The 19,484-nt window shown below is 42.1% G+C and overlaps 1 protein-coding gene across 1 annotated transcript; it reads left to right on the top strand.

Moving 5' to 3' along the window:
* Window positions 1-772: 772 nt before the first annotated feature.
* On the top strand, window positions 773-19,259 carry LOC121549339 (39S ribosomal protein L19, mitochondrial). The gene is made up of 6 exons (XM_041861197.2): window positions 773-870; window positions 9,347-9,470; window positions 9,768-9,886; window positions 16,783-16,917; window positions 17,519-17,700; window positions 18,572-19,259. The coding sequence occupies exons 1-6, from the start codon at window positions 792-794 to the stop codon at window positions 18,791-18,793; spliced, it is 861 nt and encodes a 286-aa protein (XP_041717131.2). The 5' UTR covers window positions 773-791; the 3' UTR covers window positions 18,794-19,259.
* The last annotated feature ends 225 nt before the right edge of the window (window positions 19,260-19,484 follow it).

Here is a 19,484-nt window from a genome sequence, read left to right as displayed (position 1 = left end):
GACAGGTAGGCCGACAAAACAAATACAAGATAAATACAAAGTAATAAGAAAATATATAGCCTACATTGGTCTATCTATGGAATTGAAAACATTTTTACTTGCACTCACACATAGAACTGAGCTTGTCACCGAATGTCACTAGCCTGCTTGTGAGAAGGATGTCTCTAGGCCCAGGCTTTTATGACAAAGTTAGTGCATCTCGCCCCATAACCACCGGGTTGCTGGTTCAAGCCTGGCTTTGGCTGTTCATCCTCAATTGCTACACTGGTGGCAGTGATGAGATCCCTGTGGTCCCTCAGGCCTTTGTTGGAAATGTTCCCTCATTGGCATTGGGGTTTGGGAATAGTGTAGCACCTGCATGGGAAGGTATACTGCCTCTACCAAGAGGCCCAGTTTTTTTTGTCACAGATGGTAGTGTAGGCTATTCACCCTGGTTCAAGTTTTCATTTAGTGGATCCTCCTCATTGCTCCTGCACAGTAGGTTATTTCTTCAGTGTTGGAATCAAATGAAATGATTATGACTGATTGAAATGATGAGATTCAACACCACCACTTCCTCATCATCATCATCATCATCATCCGTTCATAATTAGTTATAGGATCATAAGCATGCGTGCGCGCATGGGATGCAATTTGCTCGATCGTACATTTCTGTTGATGGCCCCCTTTTGATGTATATCTTTACTGACATCGTGTGGATGAAAGGATAAAGTGCATGTTTCGTCTCCTGAAAGACTATTCCCTTTTCGGCTTCCGTAACAATTCACAGCAAGCGAAGGTCAGCTTCCAATATGGCTGTTTGCACAGGGAGGCTTGACAAAGTTACCTGTCCAATAAGGTTGTTATGGAATATACAACATCAAAATGAACGTAAGTCACATGGAATTATTAAATATATGTATATCCAAGGATTGCTAGCAATGCTTTGGGCATTATTTAGCTAGTTTTGCCAAAAATGCCCTAGACGCTAACTAGCTTTTAGCCAGCTAACATTAGCTAGATAGCCACTAGCCCTTGAGCATGATTCTCAGTTGCATTACATTACAAATAAGTTATTGGACGAATGCTTCTTCTTCTGGGAAAGTTGTGTTAAGATCCGCGACGCTCGGTCTGACGCCATGATCACACCGATAGCATTGGCGTAAACACTCTCGGTGTGATCGAGGCATATGACTTGATCACACCGACAGCATTATGGCGAAAAATAGTAAGCAGCATCATGTGGATATGTGTGCAACAAAAGTTCAACATTCACCTTCTGTTACCATTTCTGTCAAGACATCTAACGCCTCGATCACACCGACAGGGTTATGCATTTTGATACACCAGAAGTACATTCATTTCCAATGGAATGCTGTCTTTGCCCTGCAGTGTTGCAGAGGCAGCTGCAGTGCGTTCTGTGTGGTGCATATGTTGGATTAATTGAACGTATGCGGCTTGACAGAAATGATAGCAGAAGGTGAATGTTGAACTTTTGTTGCACACATATCCAGATGATGCTGCATGCTATTTTGCTCAATGACTATCGGTGTGATCAAGACCTAAGCATACAGTTTGATGCATACATTCGATAAATCCAAAGTATGCATCACACAGAATGAATTGCAACTGCCTCTGCAACGCAATGCTACAAGGCAAACTCAGTGTTCCATTGGAAGTTAATGTACTTCTGGTGTACCAAAATGCAATTATCCTATTGGTGTGATCGTGGCGTAATGCCTCGATCATACCTACAGTCGTGGTCAAAGGTTTTGAGAATGACACAAGTATTGGTCTTCACAAAGTTCGCTGCTTCAGTGTATGGTATACTGAAGTATAATTACAAGCATTCCATAAGTGTCAAAGGTTTTTATTGACAATTACATTACGTTTATGCAAAGAGTCAATATTTGCATTGTTGACCCTTCTTTTTCAAGACCTCTGCAATCCGCCCTGGCATGCTGTCAATTAACTTCTGGGCCACATCCTGACTGATGGCAGGCCATTCTTGCATAATCAATGCTTGGAGTTTGTCAGAATTTGTGGGGTTTTGTTTGGCCACCCGCCTCTTGAGGATCGACCACAAGTTCTCAATGGGATTAAGGTCTGGGGTGTTTCCTGGCCATAGACCCAAAATTTCAATGTTTTGTTCCCCGAGCCACTTAGTTATCACTTTTGCCTTATGGCAAGGTGCTCCATCATGCTGAAAAAGGCATTGGTCGTCACTAAACTGTTCTTGGATGGTTGGGAGAAGTTGCTCTCGGAGGATGTGTTGGTACCATTCTTTATTCATGGTTGTGTTCTTAGGCAAAATTGTGAGTGAGCCCACTCCCTTGGCTGAGAAGCAACCCCACACATGAATGGTCTCAGGATGCTTTACTGTTGGCATGACACAGGACTGATGGTAGCGCTCACCTTGTCTTCTCCAGACAAGGTGTTTTCCGGATGCCCCAAACATTCGGAAAGGGGATTCATCAGAGAAAATGACTTTACCCCAGTCCTCAGCAGTCCAATCCCTGTACCTTTTGCAGAATATCAGTCTGTCCCTGATGTTTTTCCTGGAGAGAAGTGGCTTCCTCGCTTCCCTTCTTGACACCAGGCCATCCTCCAAAAGTTTTCGCCTCACTGTGCATGCAGATGCACTCACACCTGCCTGCTGCCATTCCTGAGCAAGCTCTGCACTGGTGGTGCCCCGATCCTGCAGCTGAATCAACTTTAGGAGTCGGTCCTGGCGCTTGCTGGACTTTCTTGGGCACCCTGACGCCTTCTTCACAATAATTGAACCTCGCTTCTTGAAGTTCTTGATGATCCGATAAATGGTTGATTTAGGTGCAATCTTACTAGCAGCAATATCCTTGCCTGTGAAGCCCTTTTTGTGCAAAGCAATGATGACGGCACGTGTTTCCTTGCAAGTAACCATGGTTAACAGAGGAAGAACAATGATTTCAAGCACCACCCTCCTTTTAAAGCTTCCAGTCTGTTATTCTAACTCAATCAGCATGACAGAGTTATCTCCAGCCTTGTCCTCGTCAACACTCTCACCTGTGTTAACGAGAGAATCGCTGACATGATGTCAGCTGGTCCTTTTGTGGCAGGGCTGAAATGCAGTGGAATTTTTTTGGGGGGGATTAAGTTCATTTTCATGGCACAGAGGGACTTTGCAATTAATTGCAATTAATCTGATCACGCTTCATGACATTCTGGAGGATATGCAAATTGCCATCATCAAAACTGAGGCAACAAACTTTGTGAAAATTAGTATTTGTGTCATTCTCAAAACTTTTGACCAGGACTGTACAGTGTCATTGCGCAAAATTGTATGCAGCAACAAAAGTTCAACATTCACCTTCTGCTACCATTTCTGTCAAGCCGTCTACACATACAGTTTGACGCATATGTTCGATAAATCCAACGTATGCACCACATAGAATGCACTGCAACTGTCTCTGCAACGCAATGCTGCAAGGCAAACACAGCGTTCCATTGCAAATGAATGTACTTCTGGTGTACCAGAATGCAATAACACAGTCGGTGTGATCGAGGCCTAACGCTGCATAATCTGGAAATGGGTGCAAAAAAAAAAAAATTGAATTGATACACATCTTTATAGAGTTAGGGTTCCCACACGGCCATATTTCCATGTTACAGTGCTTGTTTATGGAAAACAGACAGAAGACAGTGTGGACTACATGTGCTAATTACACTGAACAAAGATATAAACGCAACATGCAACATTTTCAAAGATTTTACTGAGTTACAGTTCATATAAGGAAATCAGTCAATTGAAATAAATGTATTAGTCCCTAATCTATGGATTTCACATGACTATGAATACAGATATGCATCTGTTGGTCACAGATGGCTTAAAAAATAAAAGTAGGGGCGTGGATCAGAAAACCAGTCAGTATCTGGTGTGACCACCATTTGCTTCATGCAGCGCGACACATCTTCTTCACATAGAGTTGATCAGGCTGTGGATTGTGGACTGTGGAATGTTGTCCCACTCCTCTTCAATGGCTGTGCAAAGTTGCTAGATATTGGTGGGAACTGGAACACGCTGTCGTACACGTTGATCCAGAGCATCCCAAACATGCTCAATGGGTGACATGCCTGGTGAATATGCAGGCCATGGATGAACTGGGACATTTTCAGCTTCTAGGAATTGTGTACCGATCCTTGCGACATGGGGCCATGCATTATCATGATGAAACATGAGGTGATGGTGCTGGATGAATGGCATGACAATGGGCCTCAGGATCTTATCACGGTATCTCTGTGCATTCCAATTGCCATCGATAAAATGCAATTGTGTTCGTTGTCCGTAGCTTTGGTTGTGCAAACCCACAGTTTCATCAGCTGTCTGGGTGGCTGGTGATCCCGCAGGTGAAGAAGACTGATGTGGAGGTCCTGGGCTGACATGGTTACACGTGGTCTGCAGTTGTGAGGCCGGTTGGACATACTGCCAAATTCTCTAAAACGATGTTGGAGGCGGCTTATAGTAGAGAAATGAACATTCAATTCTCTGGCAACAGCTCTGGTGGACATTCCTGCAGTCATGACAATTGCGCGCTCCCTCAAAACTTGAGAAATCTGTGGCATTGTGTTGTGTGACAAAACTGCACATTTTAGAGAGGCCTTTTATTGTCCCCAGCACAAGGTGCAACTGTGTAATGATCATGCTGTTTAATCAGCTTTTTGATATGCCACACCTGTCAGGTAGATGGATTATCCTGGCAAAGGAGAAATGCTCACTAACAGGGATGTCAATAAATGTGTGTGCAATATGTGGGAGAAATTAACTTTTTGTGTGTATGGCACATTTCTGGGATCTTTTATTTCAGCTCATGAAACATGGGACCATAACTTTACATGTTGCGTTTATATTTTTGTTCAGTATACAGTACCAGTCAAAAGTTTGGACACAGCTACTCATTCAAGGGTTTTTCTTTATTTTTACTATTTTCTACATTGTCGAATAATAGTGAAGACATCACAACTATGAAATAACACATACGAAATTAGGTAGTAACCAAAAAAGTGTTAAAAAAATCTAAATATATTTTAGATTCTTCAAAGTAGCCACACTTTGCCTTGATGACAGCTTTGCACGCTCTTGGCATTCTCTCAACCAGCTTCACATGGAATGATTTTCCAACAGTCTTGAAGGAGTTCCCACATATGCTGAGCACTTGTTGGCTGCTTTTCCTTCACTCTGCGGTCCAACTAATCCCAAACCATCTCAATTGGGTTGAGGTCGGGGGATTGTGGAGGACAGGTCATATGATGCAGCACTCCATTACTCTCCTTCTTGGTCAAATAGCCCTTACACAGCCTGGAGGTGTGTTGAGTCATTGTCCTGATGAAAAACAAATGATAGTCCCACTAAGCGCAAACCAGATGGGATGGCGTATCGCTGCAGAATGCTGTGGTAGCCATGCTGGTTAAGTGTGCCTTGAATTCTAAATAAATCACTGACAGTGTCACCAACAAAGCACCCCCACACCATCACACCTCCTCCTCCTCTATGCTTCACGGTGTGAACCACACATGCGGAGATCATCCGTTCACCTACTCTGCTTCTCACAAAGACACAGCAGTTGGAATCAAAAATCTCAAATTTGGACTCATCAGACCAAAGGACAGATTTCCACCGGTCTAATGTCCATTGTTCTTGTTTCTTGGCCCAAGCAAGTCTCTTCTTCTTATTGGTGTCCTTTTAGTAGTAGTTTAGTAGTAGTTTCTTTGCAGCAAATTGACCATGAAGGCCTGATTCACACAGTCTCCTCTGAACAGTTGATGTTGAGATGTGTCTTTTACTCTGTGTAGTATTTATTTGGGCTGCAATTTCTGAGGCTGGTAACTCTAATGAACTTATCCTCTGCAGCAGAGGTAACTCTGGGTCTTCCTTTCCTGTGGCGTTCCTCATGAGAACCAGTTTCATCATAGCGCTTGATGGTTTTTGCGACTCCACTTGAAGAAACGTTCAAAGTTCTTGACATTTTCCAGATTGACTGACCTTCATGTCTTAAAGTAATGATGGTCTGTCTTTTCTCTTTGCTTATTTGAGCTGTTCTTGCCATAATATGGACTTGGTCTTTTACCAAATAGGGCTATCTTCTGTATATCACCCCTACCTCGTCACAACACAACTGATTGGCTCAAACACATTAAGAAGAAAATAAATTCCACAAATTAACTTTTAACAAGGCACACCTGTTAATTGAAATGCATTCCAGGTGACTACCTCATGAAGCTGGTTGAGAGAATGCCAAGAGAGTGCAAAGCTGTCATCAAGGCAAAGGGTGGCTATTTGAAGAATCTCAAATATATTTTGATCTGTTTAACACTTTTTTTGGTTACTACATGATTCCATATGTGTTATTTCAATGTGTTGATGTCTTCACTATTATTCTACAATGTAGAAAATAGTAAAAATAAAGAAAAACCCTTGAATGAGTAGGTGTGTCCAAACTTTGACTGGTAGTATATACACTGCTCAAAAAATAAAGGGAACACTAAAATAACACATCCTAGATCTGAATGAATGAAATAATCTTATTAAATACTTTTTTCTTTACATAGTTGAATGTGCTGACAACAAAATCACACAATTATCAATGGAAATCAAATTGATCAACCCATGGAGGTCTGGATTTGGAGTCACCCTCAAAATTAAAGTGGAAAACCACACTACAGGCTGATCCAACTTTGATGTAATGTCCTTAAAACAAGTCAAAATGAGGCTAAGTAGTGTGTGTGGCCTCCACGTGCATGTATGACCTCCCTACAACGCCTTGGCATGCTCCTGATGAGGTGGCGGATGGTCTCCTGAGGGATCTCCTCCCAGACCTGGACTAAAGCATCCGCCAACTCCTGGACAGTCTGTGGTGCAACGTGGCGTTGGTGGATGGAGCGAGACATGATGTCCCAGATGTGCTCAATTGGATTCAGGTCTGGGGAACGGGCGGTCCATAGCATCAATGCCTTCCTCTTGCAGGAACTGCTGACACACTCCAGCCACATGAGGTCTAGCATTGTCTTGCATTAGGAGGAACCCAGGGCCAACCGCACCAGCATATGGTCTCACTAGGGGTCTGAGGATCTCATCTCGGTACCTAATGGCAGTCAGGCTACCTCTGGCGAGCACATGGAGGGTTGTGCGGCCCCCAAAATAAATGCCACCCCACACCATGACTGACCCACCGCCCAACCGGTCATGCTGGAGGATGTTGCAGGCAGCAGAACATTCTCCACGGCGTCTCCAGACTCTGTCACGTCTGTCACATGTGCTCAGTGTGAACCTGCTTTCATCTGTGAAGAGCACAGGGCGCCAGTGGCGAATTTGCCAATCTTGGTGTTCTCTGGCAAATGCCAAACGTCCTGCACGGTGTTGGGCTGTAAGCACAACCCCCACCTGTGGACGTCGGGCCCTCATACCACCCTCATGGAGTCTGTTTCTGACCGTTTGAGCAGACACATGCACATTTGTGGCCTGCTGGAGGTCATTTTGCAGGGCTCTGGCAGTGCTCCTCCTGCTCCTCCTTGCACAAAGGCGGAGGTAGCAGTCCTGCTGCTGGGTTGTTGCCCTCCCTACGGCCTCCTCCACGTCTCCTGATGTACTGGCCTGTCTCCTGGTAGCGCCTCCATGCTCTGGACACTACGCTGACAGACACAGCAAACCTTCTTGCCACAGCTCGCATTGATGTGCCATCCTGGATGAGCTGCACTACCTGAGCCACTTGTGTGGGTTGTAGACTCCGTCTCATGCTACCACTAGAGTGAAAGCACCGCCAGCATTCAAAAGTGACCAAAACATCAGCCAGGAAGCATAGGAACTGAGAAGTGGTCTGTAGTCACCACCTGCTAAACCAGTCCTTTATTGGGGATGTCTTGCTAATTGCCTATAATTTCCACCTGTTATCTATTCCATTTGCACAACAGCATGTGACATTTATTGTCAATCAGTGTTGCTTCCTAAGTGGACAGTTTGATTTCACAGAAGTGTGATTGACTTGGAGTTACATTGTGTTTAAGTGTTCCCTTTATTTTTTTGAGCAGTGTATATATAAATGTCTTACCGAGCCTTTCCATAAGTTCACTCAAGTTTCTTCAACTGTCTTCCGACTGTGATTAGAGCGATGTTGATGTTGTGCCGTGATGCCAGCAGATTCCAGATGGCCTTTGCCGATCACTCATCATCTTCATCCATCAGTGAGTGGATGGCTTGAATAGTCTCGCTGGAAATGGAATACAATGTAAAAATGTGCAGCAGACAGTAAAGGCCAGCATTAGATTTATTTAAGCATTCTTTTGAGCAATATTAGGCCTAGTGTACAATATTGTAGCCTACTGTACCTGTTCATTTTCCTGGGCTTTCGCCGTCTGGACCGTTATGCTGTTCTGCTATTCCAAGGATGTGTAACCGAAGAGAGATACCACGAGTAGACACAGAATACCAGCTGGGATGGATCCCGAGGCAAATGTGGCTTACCAGTGAACCTCCGAGTGTTCATCATTAAAACATGAGTTTTCCGTATGTGATCATGAAGGATTCAAAAATGTCAAAACATGTTGCGTTTATATTATTGTTCATTGTAGCTATCTGCATCTCCGAACACGTGTGTAAACGGAAGATGGACGCCACAAACCTGTTGTCACTGAAAAATACTGTTAGGCTACAACTGTGTTAAAAATTGGTTGAAGGTTTAATATGCATAAATCGCTCCGCCATTTCCTGGTTGCTAAAATTCTAATAGTTCGCCTAATTTCAGTTTATATGACCAAACAGTGCATAGTGTAGAAAACCATTGTACCTTCTAAACTGCAGTGAAATATATTTTCAATGACCAAATGTATTATATTTCCAGCTGTTTAAAGCTGGTGTACAAAACCGAACCTGAAAGACGCAAAAACGAAACTTAAGAACGGGAAGCATAGAGATAGCGCACATAGACTTGCTTTTAATTAGAATTACAGATCTGTAACTCACATTTTTGTGTGAATTTGGTTGGGTCGCCCAAAAAGTTACATATTGCAGCTTTATAACAGTGTAGAAAATATTGTATTTTGCATTTGTGAAATTATTTTGATGTGATAAGAAAGTAGAGGGATTTGCGTTTCTAGAACCGTACCTCAATTGAGAATCGATTCACGTTTAGATGGAGTATTTGGCTGTTTTGTCTTCCAGAGCTAATGTAAGGTCCTTGGATTAAAGAATAACGTTAGGCTCCTTTCGTCCAATATTGGGCTAGCTAGCCACTGTTACTAAATTACATTGGTGTTAGCTAGCTAGAGCTGTGCTAGTGTGAGATTGCTATTGAAATGTTCAATGTTATAAATAGACTGAGTCTTTTTGTTTCTTCTTTAGGGTTCTTGTCCACATCTATGTGTCGCCTCGCGCTGGGGAGTGACGATGGCACGCCAACAAAATTCACCCCTCCACCAAAACCTGTCATCATTGACAAAACACAGTCCGAGGCTTCACTGCGAAAGTAAGTGTCTAAGGATATTCTAGCCAACAAGCTGTTTTCAAAACATTGAAACCATAGTGATGTGATGCTAGCCTGTTCCCATATCTGTTTAGGCCTAGCACTTTTGCCAACTTCATTGCTGTCATTGTCAAACCAAACAATGGCATGATGGCACAAACAGGCTGGCACTGCCTCACTTATGTGATGCCATTTAGCTATAGTAACACTGACTTTACTTTTGCAATTCTCTTGTTTTTCATCAGCAATTATGCCATTCTCAATTAATAATGCTTGCTTCTGTTCTGTTTTTGAACACAGGTTCCTGAGCCCAGAATTCATCCCTCCCCGACAGAGAATAAATCCTCTGAAGTTCTCCATCGAGCGCAAAGACATGATCCAGAGGAGGAAAGTGTTTAACATTCCAGAGTTTTATGTTGGTAAGAGACTTTTGAGACGGTTGTTGGTTTATAAATTATGCTGCAGTACACGCCATCATATCTTCTAGCCAGCCCTATACAGAACAGTCTATTGAGAGCTCCATTCAACGACCCATGCTGAGCACTTGTGTGATGTTCTGTTGCAATATAGCTACTTGCATTGTCGTTATTCTAAAGCTGTTATTGGATTGCTAATGTAACAGGCTTCACTGTGCTGCTAGGCAGTATAGGACCATTTCCCGGACATGTCAGTTGCACCCGCAGTTCCAAATCAGAAACCGGTTTGTTTATATGGAACTAAATACGATCACGTCCGACTTCAGATGCAGCTCATGCAAGTTGGCAAACATGTAACCAGATGGTTATCATCAGCAACATTTCAGATGTCATCAGAGGATTGATTACCTAGCAAGCCAGCAAGGCAAGGGAAAATATCACAAATTGAGCCAGAATAATAATATATAGTGCCTTCAGAAAGTATTCATACCACTTGACTTATTCCACATTTTGTTGTGTTACAGCCTGAATTCCAAATGGATAAAAAATATAACAAAATATCACCCATCTACACACAATACCCCATAATGACAAAGTGAAAACATGTTTTTCGACATTTCTGCAAATTGATTCAAAATGAAATACAGCAATAGCTCATTTACATAAGTATTCACACCCCTGAGTCAATACATGTTAGAATCCCCTTTGGCAGCAATTACAGCTGTGAGTCTTTCTGGGTAAGGTTCTAAGAGCTTTGCACACCTGGATTGTACAATATTTGCCAATTTTATTATATTGAAATTCTTCAAGCGCCGTCAAATTGGTTATTGTTCATTGCTTGACAACCATTTTCAAGTCTTTCCATAGATTTTCGAGCAGATTTAAGTCAAAACTGTCACTCGGCCACTCAGAAACATTCACTGTCTTCTTGGTAAGCAAATCCAGTGTAGATTTGGCCTTTTAGGTTATTGTCCTGCTGAAAGGGGAATTCATCTCCCAGTGTCAGGTAGAAAGCAGACTGAACCAGGTTTTCCGCTAGGATTTTGCCTGTGCTTAGCTCCATTCTGTTTCTTTTTTTATCTTGAAATTCTCCCCAGTCCTAAATGATTACAAGCATACCCATAACATGATGCAGCCACGACTATGCTTGAAAATATAGAGAGTGGTACTCAGTAATGTGTTGTATTGGATTTTCCCCACACATAACACAAAAAGCGAATTGCTTTGCCACATTTTTTGCGGTATTACTTTAGTGCCTTGTTGCAAACAGGATGCCTGTTTTGGAATATTTGTATTCTGTACAGGCTTCCTTCTTTTTACTCTGTCAATGAGGTTAGTATTGTGGAGTAACTACAATGTTGTTGATCCATCCTCAGTTTTCTCCTATCACAGCCATTAAACTGTTTTAAAGTCACCATTGGCCTCATGGTGAAATCCCTGAGAGATTTCCTTCCTCTCCGGCAACTGAGTTACAAAAGACGCCTGTATCTTTGTAATGACTGGGTGTATTGATAAACCATCCAAAGTGTAATTAATAACTTCACCATGCTCAAAGGGATATTCAATGTCTGCTTTTTAAATTGTTTACAAATAGGTGCCCTTCTTTGCGAGGCATTGGAAAACCTCCCTGGTCTTTGTGGTTGAATCTGTGTTTGAAATGCACTGCTCGACTGAGGGACCTTACAGATTATTGTATGTGTGGGGTACAGAAATGAGGTAATTCAGAAATCATGTTAAACACTATTAATGCACACAGTGAGTCCATGCAATTTATTATGTGATTTGTTAAGCACATTTTTACTCCTGAACTTACTTAGGCTTGCCATAACAAAGGGGTTGAATACTTATTGAATCAAGACATTTCAGCTTTTCATTTTTAATTAATTAGTCAACATTTTGGAAAAAAACATAATTCTACTTTGACATTATGGGGTATTGTGTGTAGGCCAGTGACAAAAAAATCAACATTTAATCAATTTTAAATTCAAGCTGTAACACAACAAAATGTGGAAAAAGTCAAGGGGTGTCAATAATTTCTGAAGTCACTATTTGTTGAGCATATCTATAGCCATCAGTCTTTTCATGGTCATCACTCCCTCACTGCTAAGTGTATCGCTAGCTATCTGCTACAGGGCTTTTTGTCCCAAGTATGCCCGTGCATCACTCAAAAGTGGCTCTTGCTTCCTAGCTCACAGCATCCTTATACCAGTACTTGATCTGGCACCCTCTACCTTGCAAGTACAATTGTTATCTATGTTACACACCTCTTCTTTCCGCGTGGGTCTCATTTAGCAAAAATGAGAGATTAAGTTATACAAACATTTTCAGTACCCACTGCCACCTAGCAAGTTGAATCATATTATTCACATTGAGGGGAAAGATACTGGCCTTTCCAGTATATTTTGAAAGGCCCAATGCAGCTGTTTTTATATCAAATCATTTCTGGGTAACAATTAAGTACAGTGCCTTGCAAAAGTATTCATCCCCCTTGGCATTTTTCCTATTTTGTTGCGTTACAACCTGTAATTTAAATGGATTTTTATTTGGATTTCATGTAATGGACATACCCTTTGCTATGAAGCCCCTAAATAAGATCTGGTGCAACCAATTACCTTCAGAAGTCACATAATTTGTTAAAGTCCACCTGTGTACAATCTAAGTGTCACATGATCTCAGTATATATACACCTGTTCTGAATGGCCCCAGAGTCTGCAACACCACTAAGCAAGGGGCACCACCAAGCAAGCGGCACCATGAAGACCAAGGAGCTCTCCAAACAGTTCAGGGACAAAGTTGTGGAGAAGTACAGATCAGGGTTTGGTTATAAAAAATAATATCAGAAACTTTGAACATCCCACGGAGCACCATTTTAAATCCATTATTAAAACATTGAAAGAGAATGGCACCACAACAAACCTGCCAAGAGAGGGCCGCCCACCAAAACTCACGGACCAGGCAAGTAGGGCATTAATCAGAAAGGCAACAAAGAGACCAAAGATAACTCTGAAGGAGCTGCAAAGCTCCATAGGACCACTTTAAGCCGTACACTCTACAGAGCTGGGCTTTACGGAATAGTGGCCAGAAAAAAGCCATTGCTTAAAGAAAAAAATAAGCAAACACGTTTAGTGTTCGCCAAAAGGCATGTGGGAGACTCCCCAAACATATGGAAGAAGGTACTCTGGTCAGATGAGACTAAAATTGAGCTTTTTGGCCATCAAGGAAAATGTCTGGTGCAAACCCAACACCTCTCATCACCCCGAGAACACCATCCCCACAGTGAAGCATGGTTGTGGCATCATCATGCTGTGGGGATGTTTTTCATCTGCAGGGACTGGGAAACTGGTCAGAATTGAAGGAGTGATGGATGGCGCTAAATACAGGAAAATTCTTGAGGGCAGCCTGTTTCAGTCTTCCAGAGATTTGAGACTGGGACGGAGGTTCACCTTCCAGGAGGACAATAACCATAAGCATACTGCTAAAGCAACACTCGAGTGGTTTAAGGGGAAACATTTAAATGTATTGGAATGGCCTAGTCAAAGCCCAGACCTCAATGCAATTGAGAATCTGTGGTATGACTTAAAGATTGCTGTACACCAGCGGAACCCATCCAACTTGAAGGAGCTGGAGCAGTTTTGCCTTGAAGAATGGGCAAAAATCCCAGTGGCTATAGATGTGCCAAACTTATAGAGACATACCCCAGCAGCTGTAATTGCTGCAAAAGGTGGCTCTACAAAGTATTGACTTTGGGGGGGTGAATAGTTATGCACGCTCAAGTTTTCAGTTTTTTTGTAGTTTTTCTTGTTTGTTTCACAAAAAAATATATTTTGCATCTTCAAAGTGGTAGGCATGTTGTGTAAATCAAATGATACAAACCCCCGAAAATCCATTTTAATTCCAGGTTGTAAGGCAACAAAATAGGAAAAATGCCAAGGGGGGTGAATACTTTTGCAAGCCACTGTACCTTACTATAATAGTTTTTCATTAAAACGAACAAAAATGATTGGTCTATTAACTCATTTATCGCCTGGTGATGTCACCAGGCAAGCCAAAACTCCCGCCCATGCAAACAGGCTGATAAGAAGGTTTTGTGTAGATTGTATTTTGCAGATGGCCGGGAATAGTCCTTAGGGGAGAGTTATCACATGATAATCCCCGGGTTCGAGGACCGTATTGCTTTTATAAGAAGGTTGCCAATATATTTATAAAAATATATTTTCATAAAAAATATTATTTTAGCTAGTGAATTTGTTTTTGCATTCTGAAGTTGCTACCCAAGCGGGCTGGTCATTTGTTTTTTTCTCATGTTTTGACCCAGTCGTTATTTATAATTATTCTATTAATTCGACATTGCTATGCTAAACAAATCATTAGCGTCTAGCTAGCTAGCAGAGAGTGAATGATGATGAGAGACAAGAACTTCAATAAATCATGATTTAACCCCTTGGGTCGATGTCCGCGCCCCCGTGAAAATCAATAAGCATAATAAAACAATCCCAATAAAAATGTGTCAGTTTAAGCTAGAGATCTGTTTTTTGCATTATATGCGTCTCAATCCACCGCATCCGCCAATGTCGCACTTCCGCATCTGTGGTGAAAGGTGACAGAGCTAGGTCTTCTCACAAAATCGTCTGTAGCGTCCAAACGGTTTGACCTACAAACTATTATGACCCCTCTATGGAAAGATGAGACTCACCAAATGAATGGAAGTATATATTGAGACTGTTTAGTACCAAAAATAAGGGGTTAAATACATGTAAAAAAATACAACAAATGTTTCCTGATCTTTCTCATGTCTCTCAGATATAGGACAGACACTTCAGAACAAACTTCCTTTTTATTTTTTGGGGGGGACTATCTGTTGTTCCATGTAACAAATCTGTTATGCAATGCATATGTATGGGCTAATAGCAGTAATGCCAAACATACTTTTTTATTCAGTACCAGTCAAAAGTTTGGACACCTACTCATTCAAGGGTTTTTCTTTATTTGTACTATTTTTTACATTGTAGAATAATAGTGAAGACATCAAAACTATGAAATAGCACATATGGAATCATGTAGTAACCAAAAAAGTGTTAAACAAATCGAAATATATTTTATATTTGAGATTCTTCAAAGTAGCCACCCTTTGCCATGATGACAGCTTTGCACACTCTTTGCACACTCTTGGGGGGGTATACAGAAGATAGCCCTGTTTGGTATAATACCAAGTTCATATAATGGCAAGAACAGCTCAAATAATCAAAGAGAAACGACAGTCCATCATTACTTTAAGACATGAAGGTCAGACAATCCGGAAAATGTGAAAAACTTTTAAAGTTTCTTCAAGTACAGTCGCAAAACCATCAAGCGCTATGATGAAACTGGCTCTCATGAGGACCACCACAGGAAAGGAAGACCCAGAGATACCTCTACTGCAGAGGCTATTTGACCAAGAAGGAGAGTGATGGAGTGCTGCATCAGATGACCTGGCCTCCACAATCCCCCGACCTCAACCCAATTGAGATGGTTTGGGATGAGTTGGACTGCAGAGTGAAGTAAAAGCAGCCAACAAGTGCTCAGCATTTGTGGGAACTCCTTCAAAACTGTTGGAAAAGCATTCCAGGTGAAGCTGGTTGAGAGAATGCCAAGAGTGTGCAAAGCTGTCAAGGCAAAGGGTGGCTACTTTGAAGAATCTCAGATACAACATTTATTTTGATTTGTTGGAAACTTTTTTGGTTACTACATGATTCCATATGTGTTATTTCATAGTTTTGATGTCTGTGAAAAACCCTTGAATGAGTAGGGGTGTCCAAACCTTTGACTGGTACTGTATATTTTTTTGAAACTTCAAGGGGTCTTCAAAATCAAATATCAAAATGATCCTTAGTATTTCCTTCTTTAAACCATTCCATATAGCTTAGTAGAACCCCTCCCCCGGCTTAGACAGAGCTTAGACTGTAATGGGTTAATAAATATCCAATAGGCCTACATAGGCAACACCTATTATGATTGGCGAGTCCGAGCTATCTAAGCTAGTTGGTGATGTTAATAGGGACGTTTCCTTTGATGGCACACGAGTGGAAGAATAGTCCATGGTCCTGGTGCTGGTTGACAGCCAGTGCTTGCCTCTACTTTGGCAGAGAATGGGACGTCCCACTCTCACACCGATGGCCATTATTATCGGATAACTTTTACAATCTGAGGTTGCTACTCAAGCGGGCTGGTCATTACCTCATGTTTTGACCCAGTCGTTAATTTTAATAATTCTATTTATTCGATGTTGCTATGCTAAACAAATGATTGGCATGTAGCTAGCTAGAAGAGGTTCAATGATGAGACAAGACAAGACAATTTTATAAATATCCAATAAGCCTACATAGGCTGCACTGCTCTGGTTAAAGAATGAATGGAATTCTGAGTGTTTACGGTTTACATGGTTAATAATTAGTTTCACATTCATTCTTGGGCTAGCTAACCTACTGGCATGGGAGAGATCGCATTTGTAAAATGATACATTGTTGCACAGGTCATAGAGGCAGACAAGTAGGTTTGTACAACCCCCGAGTGTTGCAAACCAAATAGTAGCATGGGAAAATAATATGTAGACGCTTTTTCCCAAGGGAGATTAAGTTTATGAATTTCATACCTGGGCTGCGGGACTGTGGAATTATGAGATTTAACACGTCATGGTATTTAGCGGGAGTTGTCCCACTACTCAACCAATCAGGATCCAAACAACCTGTTTTATATGAGGGAATAACACTGATAAAAAAAAATCACACTTGCAGTGTTAGTTTCATCAGCTGTTGTACAGTATGATACAAAACACAAGGAACTGAATTTTGACTGCACTGGGCCTTTAAAGGAGTTATCCTATGAATGTATTGATAGACTAAAGCAGTCATCGTGTTTTGCAGGAAGTGTCTTAGCTGTGACCATGGCGGACCCTCACGCCAGCGGCAAAACCAACTGCTTTGTGGGCATCTGCATCCAGAGAGGTGGCCACGGACTGGGAGCCACGTTTGTCCTGAGGAATATCATTGACGGCCAAGGTGAGGATGATTATGTAGTACACAAACAGGTCCCCTTGTGAACAGTGGTTGTGTGTGTGTGTGTGGGGGGGGGGTGTATATTGCTTCCTGGATAAACATCACAGTTGGATGAGTTTGTCTGACCCATTAGTTGTGGAGCTACCCTCTATCTACAGTGAAGAAGCTCAATTTCCATTGATTTAGTGCAGATATGGCCAACCCTCCTCCTGGTCAATGTCCCAATTATTTCTCCTTGCTCCCGAAGTGTGCACTCAATCATTTGAAAGGAAATAACTGGTTTAAGAAATATGGTGGAAACTCCCAATAGCGCATAAATCTACCAATCCAATGCTTTTAGATTTGTGTGAAGTAGAGAACGGGTGCACACTTCAGGAGAAAGGAGATATTATTGGGACGCACACCTGGAGAGCTACTTGGTTGGCAGGGTTTCACTCTGTCCTGGTTAGCAGCTAACTAATAGAATCAGGTGGAAGGAAGGAGCTCTGGATAAGGGTTGGGGAGCCTTGATTTAGTGTGTGCCTGTAACATCTGAGTAAAGCACTGAGCCATGATAACCTTTGGCTAAATACTGTATATCTCTCCATCTCTCTCGCTCCCTCAGGAGTGGAGATCTGCTATGAGCTGTACAGCCCGCGGCTGCAGCAGCTGGAGGTCCTGAAGCTGGAAAAGAGGCTGGACAACAACCTGATGTACCTGAGAGACGCCCTGCCCGAGTACAGCACCGTGGACCTGGACATGAAGCCCGTACCCCACTCGGTCACCGGGGACGTGCCCGTCAACAAAGTAAGTGGCTGGCTCTGACTATTGTTTCACTCGGCAGTTGACACGGCTGAATACACATTTTGGCTCGTCTTTATTCTGTTCAAAACAAATCTGACATTTCTGTGTTTTCTTCCACTTCAGTCAGTTCAAATGAAATGTAAGTGGGTATTGTTTATAAGGAGCATGTATGGCAATTGTGTAAATGCTGTAAAGGGATTGGTAGAAATGAAGAACCAGAGCATTGTAAATAGTTTAGATACCTGATTCAGATACCAGTTTGTACAGAAAAGTATTTATCTGACCCCCTATATCTCCGAACAGTATTTCTCTGACCCCTTTTATCTCCGAACAGTATTTATCTGACCCCCTATATCTCCGAACAGTATTTCTCTGAACCCTTTTATCTCCGAACAGTATTTATCTGACCCCCTATATCTCAGAACAGTATTTATCTGACCCCTTATACCTCAGAACAGTATTTCTGACCCCTTATATCTCAGAACAGTATTTCTGACCCCTTTTATCTCAGAACAGTATTTCTCTGACCCCTTTTATCTCAGAACAGTATTTATATGACCACTTTTATCTCAGAACAGTATTTATCTGACCCCCGATTAGGGTTACAAAGGGAGGCGTGTATTACTGTCAACTTTAGTAGAAACTCATGGACAATATGGAGACGATATAAAAAAATGAAAACTATATATGAATAAATGTAAAAGTTATTCAAGTATAAAATAGATTGTCATAGATTTTCTGTTAATTACCAAAATTACTGAAGATTCCAGTAACTTTGGAAAACTACCTGTAGCTTTGCAACCCTACCCCCTATATCTCACAGAACAGTATTTGTCAGACCCCCTATATCTATCTCCCCCATTCTTCCCTCCAGACCAGAGTGCGTATGCGTCCCAAGCCTTGGTCCAAGCGCTGGGAGCGGCCCAAGTACGACGTGAAGGGCATCCGCTTCGACCTGTGCCTGTCACCTGAGAAGCTAGAGCACGCCCAGAAGTGGGCGGAACCCTGGCGGGAGTACGACATGCTGAAGGAGTACGACACCACAGGCCTGGAGGAACGCATCCTCAAGGAAGTGCAGACGGAGATGAGCAAGTGAACGTGCCCCAAACCCCTCACCCCGACCCTCTCTCTCAACCAGGGTTGTGCAGCTCCGGTAGGCGGTGGGCAGCTCCGGCAGCAGTGTCTGCTGGTTTTCTTTCAAATCAGTGCATGACATGGAGTCAGGGAAGTGATATATACTTTATTCACTCCATGAGCAATTAGTAACATGAACGGATCAATGAAGTGCCAGAGAAAGAGAAGACACTGCTGCAGCTAAGGGTTAGGGAGCAGCTAACCCTGCCAAGCCCTCACAACACTTCATGGCACTGGGTCTTCCAACTGTCTCCATGTACATGATGTCTGGTCAGAGGTAGAGAGCAACATTGAGGAGTCTGGATCTGCCAAGGACATTGGTGGAACATGCATAGCTGTGGTTACCTGCTTACTTCATCGTGTCTTGTATTGTATGTCTAGAAGAGTGTTTGTGTTGCATTTCTTAATTAAAAAGCTATTCAACATTTGTTTTCCTTGTCGTTTTAATATCTGGTGTATAATGCTGTATGCTACTTGATGGGTCCCATTTTTTTGTCTAGACAAACAATTGCTGTTTTAACAATTAATTAATTTCAGTTATAACAGAGCCGAAGCGATTGACAGTGAGAAAGAGTATTTTAATATGTTCCATTTATTTATATACCCTTAAATGCAATGTTCCCTCAATCTTTTTTTTTGCCACTGAGCAAATT

The sequence above is a fragment of the Coregonus clupeaformis genome, chromosome 33, assembly GCF_020615455.1.
Source record: "Coregonus clupeaformis isolate EN_2021a chromosome 33, ASM2061545v1, whole genome shotgun sequence".
Lineage (NCBI taxonomy): Eukaryota > Metazoa > Chordata > Actinopteri > Salmoniformes > Salmonidae > Coregonus > Coregonus clupeaformis.
Note: the sequence above shows the minus strand (reverse complement) of the source record. Positions and strands in the feature narration are given on the sequence as shown.

Excerpts from the sequence above, each read along its gene's own strand:
- LOC121549339 (XM_041861197.2), top strand. The coding sequence starts at position 792 with ATGGCTGTTTGCACAGGGAGGCTTGACAAAGTTACCTGTCCAATAAGG. Across the intron at positions 9,887-16,782 it reads CATTCCAGAGTTTTATGTTG|GAAGTGTCTTAGCTGTGACC; the intron begins GTAAGAGACTTT and ends CGTGTTTTGCAG. Across the intron at positions 16,918-17,518 it reads GAATATCATTGACGGCCAAG|GAGTGGAGATCTGCTATGAG; the intron begins GTGAGGATGATT and ends TCGCTCCCTCAG.